The sequence below is a fragment of the Teleopsis dalmanni genome, chromosome 2 (assembly GCF_002237135.1).
Source record: "Teleopsis dalmanni isolate 2A chromosome 2, ASM223713v2, whole genome shotgun sequence".
In the NCBI taxonomy this organism is placed as follows: domain Eukaryota; kingdom Metazoa; phylum Arthropoda; class Insecta; order Diptera; family Diopsidae; genus Teleopsis; species Teleopsis dalmanni.
Window position 1 is genome coordinate 230,388,820 of NC_051847.1, and position 5,451 is coordinate 230,394,270.

The 5,451-nt window shown below is 31.3% G+C and overlaps 1 protein-coding gene across 1 annotated transcript; it reads right to left on the reverse strand.

Annotated features, from left to right (window-relative positions):
- Window positions 1-3,167: 3,167 nt before the first annotated feature.
- LOC119676923 (methionine--tRNA ligase, mitochondrial-like) lies at window positions 3,168-4,995 on the reverse strand. The gene is made up of 5 exons (XM_038088191.1): window positions 4,730-4,995; window positions 4,383-4,666; window positions 3,906-4,328; window positions 3,754-3,847; window positions 3,168-3,364 (listed from the first exon to the last, which is right to left on the reverse strand). Exons 1-5 carry the CDS (start codon window positions 4,821-4,823, stop codon window positions 3,168-3,170), a joined length of 1,092 nt encoding a protein of 363 aa, XP_037944119.1. The 5' UTR covers window positions 4,824-4,995.
- Window positions 4,996-5,451: the final 456 nt, after the last annotated feature.

A 5,451-nucleotide genomic window follows, 5' to 3' on the forward strand; every position in this document is an offset into this window, starting at 1 on the left:
GACAAAAGCAAACTCAATTCCACGAATGAAGAAAAACTGAAACCGAGTCGCTTTAATTCAACGCAATGTGCTGCGATTGCATACGATGAGATATAAAAGGACCCATCAAGGAGGTTTACTAGGAATATCAACTGAATATGCCACAAAATTCTAAAAACAAAAAATAAAACAAAAATTATTGTAAAAGGATTAAAAGCCGCACAGAAAAGCGTTATTGTCTCTAAATTGATTCAACTGCGAACGGACCCAGCCGCAAGAACATAAGAACAGGATTAAGTTGTGGTGCCATTAAACGAATGAAACAGTAAATAAAAGTATGGGAAGAGGGGGAAAAAGTGTGCTAAATTATAAAATTCTCAAGTATTGACAAACTGAACTTAAATAAGTGTTAAGACCATCCTTGTAAGTTCAAGCATTCTACATGCGTGTAGGGTCCTTAGAGTTTTAGTAAAATAAGAGGTTTGCGGAGTTAAATACACTTTGGTTTTGTACGTTTTTGACTGTTCGTTTTAAAGTTCTTTGAGTTGCTGATGTATTCGTTATATTTGCTTAAGGTGTGAATATTTGCAAAGTTTCTAGTAAATACTGAAACAATCGAAAAACAGTGACGTTTTCATCATCAAAAACTGGAAACTAACGAAAATTTAGGTATCCTATTCAGGATACCTAATAGATAAATAGATAATAATAGATAAACAAATTGTTATTATGTTATGAGAAGCCAATTTTTTGTATTTCTATATAACACATATATACATATATATGGGATTTTCTATTTTTGTTTGTTGATTATGCACTTGCAAATTAAGGCAGAAATGTTGATGAATTTTTTATTGTCGGAAGAAATATGAATGATTGTTGTGGCAAAAGAGTTTATCAATTGAAATCCATATTAGAAAAGCACTGATAAGGAATTTAAGGGTAAATATAATAGAAATTTGATTTAATGAAACACCTTAATAAACATATAGAAAATAAAAAAATTCGTTTAACCGTAAATAACTAACGAAACGCGTCAGAACTGAAACTGAAACACCAAAATAACGTTCGCAAAAACACACAGGACAGTTTTAAATAAGAGTAGAGTAATATATTCATGTCGCGAATGTATGAAGATGCTTCAGCCTTGTCTCCAGTAAAGTGATTAAGCTGAGGGAGCAATAACCGATCTTAATGTACGATGCGCGTACGCAACAGAAGCGCATGAGAGACATGCTGTGTTAAGCCAAAATCCGATAACGGGCTGTTATGGCCAAATAAGTAAGTAAGTAAAAGTAATATATTATATGATATATGGAGATATTAAAAGCACCTAATGTTAACATTTTGGGGTAATATATACATAAGTGACAGAAGAATGCAAACAATTGTTCATGTACACAATCAGTGGTACTTTGGCGTGTCAATAAAGAGACAGAAATATTAGAGACAGTAAAACGACGAAAGTTGGGGTTTTTTGGTCATATTCTGAGGCATCCGGAAAATTACGAACTACTCAAATTAATCATTAATCATCATCAATTAATCACTGATTAATTAATCAGTGCACGGACTAATTAAAATTATTTAGAAGAATTGAAGGCAGAAGTGGCCCTGGGAGACGAAAGTTATAATGGCTGAAGAATTTACGTGAATATCTATGTAGTAAACCCAAAAAAAAAAGATTGATAACGTTTCAGTTTTTTTTTTTATTAAAATACATCAATTTATAATTTTCGAAACATCACTGACTCATTTTAACAGAACGAACTGTTGTTATTTTTCGCAAAACATATCACAACTACTGCAGAGCCCATTTACTAAAAACATAAAACAGCTTTGCAAGCAAAATATTAAGATATTCAATGGAACTTTAAAATTCTATGCAAATACTTGAAAATAAATTTGCAAAAGTTTTCAAAATTCAAACAAAAAAATCGTTTAAAAAAGGGATAGAGAGAAAGTACTACTGCCTCACAGACCTTGAGTTTAGCTTACATTCAGAGTCACGCATGAAAGGATTGTTAGCAATAGTGCAGTACAATAGTTTTCTAAGAGACAAAAGAAAACCAAATATTGTGGTTGCAAAAGAAAGTCGAAACTTGGCTTGGCTTAAAAGGATTGCAATTCAAATTAAGCTAAAAACAAACGATGACTAAAGCACGCCTTCCTCATCCACATCCACAAACACCGACACTTACCCATTGCAGACTTCGTGTTTTTATTTCAGGGGAAGTTTACAGCACGAGTTTTCATGTTTGTCGGTTAGTTCAATAGCGCTTACTCGATATCCAGCATCCAGAATACCAAGTTCAGTTTGAATAGAGCACCACTTCTGTTATCAAAAACCACAACTACTACTGCAATAACAATAAACACAGTTGTAAGTGTGTGAGGGCAGAAAGAACAAAAAGTTGCGGTTGCTAAAATATTTTAAATTAATCTCGAGTGCGAACGATAATAATTAAACAATATTAGTAAACAAGAAAATAAAAAATAAAACTTGAAAATGAACACATTTGTATATAAGCAAATGCAAATACAAAATATATTGTTGAAAAAAAAAACACATCGTTTTGCAGAAATATACTTATTTAACTATATTTTAAGAATATTAAACAATTTAGTAGTATTTTTAGTATTTATAGTTAATGCTATGAACTTTACGGCAGTAATGAATTACTATGGAACCAAATAATCTCTCTATGTATCTATTTATCTAATTCTATTTATCTATCTAATTCTATCTATCTATCTAATTCTATCTATCTATCTAATTCTATCTATCTAATTCTATCTATCTAAATCCATCTATCTATCTAATTCTATCTATCTATCTAGTTCTATCTATCTTTCTAATTCTATCTATCTATCTAATTCTATTTATCTATCTAATTCTATCTATCTATCTAATTTTATCTATCTAATTCTATCTATCTATCTTATTCTATCTATCTATCTTATTTTATCTATCTATCTATTTTATCTATCTATCTAAATCTATCTACCATTCAGACAGATATTCAAACTATACCTATTCAGACAGATATTCAAACTATAGCCATTCAAACTATATTTCATAGTTTAGTGATCTAACAATCTTGTAATCCAAAAAGTCTTACTTATGTTAATTTGCTTTTAATTCATATTAATTAATTTATAGAGCTTAAAATAAGAATTTGTAAGAATTATGAAAAAACTAAGATAAACTTACTGCCATCGCTATGCGCTACACCTTCCCGTAGCAGAAAATATCTTAGACCCTCCATTGTGTAGATTCTTGCCACTTCTTCGGGGTCAACTACATTATGTTTGCTTTTTGACATTTTTTGACCATCGACAGTCCAATGAGAATGCACAAACAGTTGTTGAGGAGGTTCAAAGCCTACAAAAAAACAAAAATTCCATATGAAAAAATCAAAACTCAACAATTTTGCATCGCAGAACATTGTAACTTACATATAATACCCTTCTTAATAAATATATTGATTAAACAATGATATTGATTTAGTACGTTTGAAGCAGTTAATAATAGATTCATATAGACAAGAGTATTTTACAAAAACAAGGGTACCGTTATTATGCACTATATCAGATGACTTCACAAAATTGAATTTGCTTAAGACTTTGAAGAATGTTAATTAGTTTTATTGATTTGAATGTAAACAAAACTAAACAAAACTTCGTTTTCGGTTTTCTGACTGCCAAAAGCACTTATTCATTCCTACTTAAATTTGTTATAAAATTCGAAAAATATATTTTGTTTATATTTACCTGCAGCAATTAAAAATGCAGGCCAATAAACGCCATGAAATTTTAAAATATCCTTTCCAATCACATGCACTTTTGCTGGCCAATGATTACGATACTGTAGACATAAGATTATTTACAGAATATTACAGATGGTAACAGAATCTGTACTGCACCTTAGCATCAGGAAAGCCGGTGGAAGTTAAATAGTTAATCAATGCATCTAGCCACACATAAACAGTTTGCGTTTCGTCACTAGGCACGGATATAGCCCAATGCACACGATTGGACGGACGTGATATTGAAACATCTGGCAGTGGTTCATTCAAAATATTTAATAAAATTTTCTCAAATTTTTTCGGACGCACTCGACCACCTTGTTTTACCCAATATACTACATCAGATTGTAGTGCTGATAAACGAAACATGTAATTTGTTTCATCTGACCACTCCACAGGGTGACCGGATTCTAAAGAGTAGCGAATACCAGTTGATTCATCCAAACGCAGCTGTGAGTCAGTTAGGAAAGTTTCATCAGACACACAATACCAACCGCTGTATTTTGCTGAATATATATGACCATTAGTATGTAAGCAACGCTAGGAGTGTGTATTTCGATTAAAAACAGGAAATAACAACAGTCTGCAACTTACCCAAAATTGTGCTACTGCTGCTTTATGTCTGTCTTCTGTGGTGCGTATGAAATCATTGTGTGCTATGTGCGCCTGTTGGAATATATTCTTGTATTTTGCTGATATATCATTGCAGTATTGTTCCACAGGTATTTTATGTGCGGAAGCAGCTTGCTGTACTTTGGTGCCATGTTCATCAGTACCAGTGCAGAGGCGTACACATGTATTGTTCGGTCGCAATAAATTTTGGTAACGACATATAGCATCAGCAATAACAGCAGAATACAAATGTCCGATATGTGGCGCTAACGTTTAGAGAATAAAGAGAACTCCTGATCATGCAACTCCTGATGAAATAAAAAACTTACCGGCATTCACATAGAAAATAGGTGTTGTTACATAAAAGGAGCCATTTGATTTTGTACAGTACCGCTGCAAACATTTTACTGTGTTTTTTAACATTCTTTCAAATGCAGATTATTAAAACACACTTCTTCAAAGTGTTAACTAAAGAATATCACAAATATTTCTTTGGAGTTCCAATTCCGCTAACGTTACCGAAATGTCAAAACACAGCTGAGATTTATTTACATGCGTTTTCAGTGACATCTAACGGCAATGTTTTTCAGTGTTGTAAAATGTTGTCTTTTAGAAAAATTTGTGTAGAACAAAAATTATTTATTATACATAAATTACGCTTATTATAACAAGTACGCCCAAATAATTTAATTTTTATAAAAGCACTACGGTTTTAAACTTATTTTACGTTAGAAAACACCTCAATTCATTTAAGAGGTGTATTTAAGAACTCATGATCAACTTTGCACATTTTATTAGTCATGATGGATATTTTTTATATATATATGTATATATATATATATATATATATAATTCATTCAGAATTGTGTCTACTATTGATTGATGGTTCTCACATATATTTTCCAAATTCAAAATTCCATATCTACAAAAATTAAACTATATTGATATTGATATATAACGCAGTGAAGTAAGTTGTTTTCTTCTTCCAAATGAAATCCATTGTCAAATGGGTGTGCTCAAGAAATCGAAATTGTACCCCAATATAACATTA

Bases quoted from the DNA above. Each gene is read 5' to 3' on its own strand.
- LOC119676923 (XM_038088191.1), bottom strand. From the start codon at position 4,823: ATGTTAAAAAACACAGTAAAATGTTTGCAGCGGTACTGTACAAAATCA. The intron at 3,848-3,905 runs GTGCAGTACAGA...TTATGTCTACAG, and splicing joins CCGGCTTTCCTGATGCTAAG to TATCGTAATCATTGGCCAGC. The intron at 3,365-3,753 runs GTAAATATAAAC...GTTTTTTTGTAG, and splicing joins TGCATTTTTAATTGCTGCAG to GCTTTGAACCTCCTCAACAA.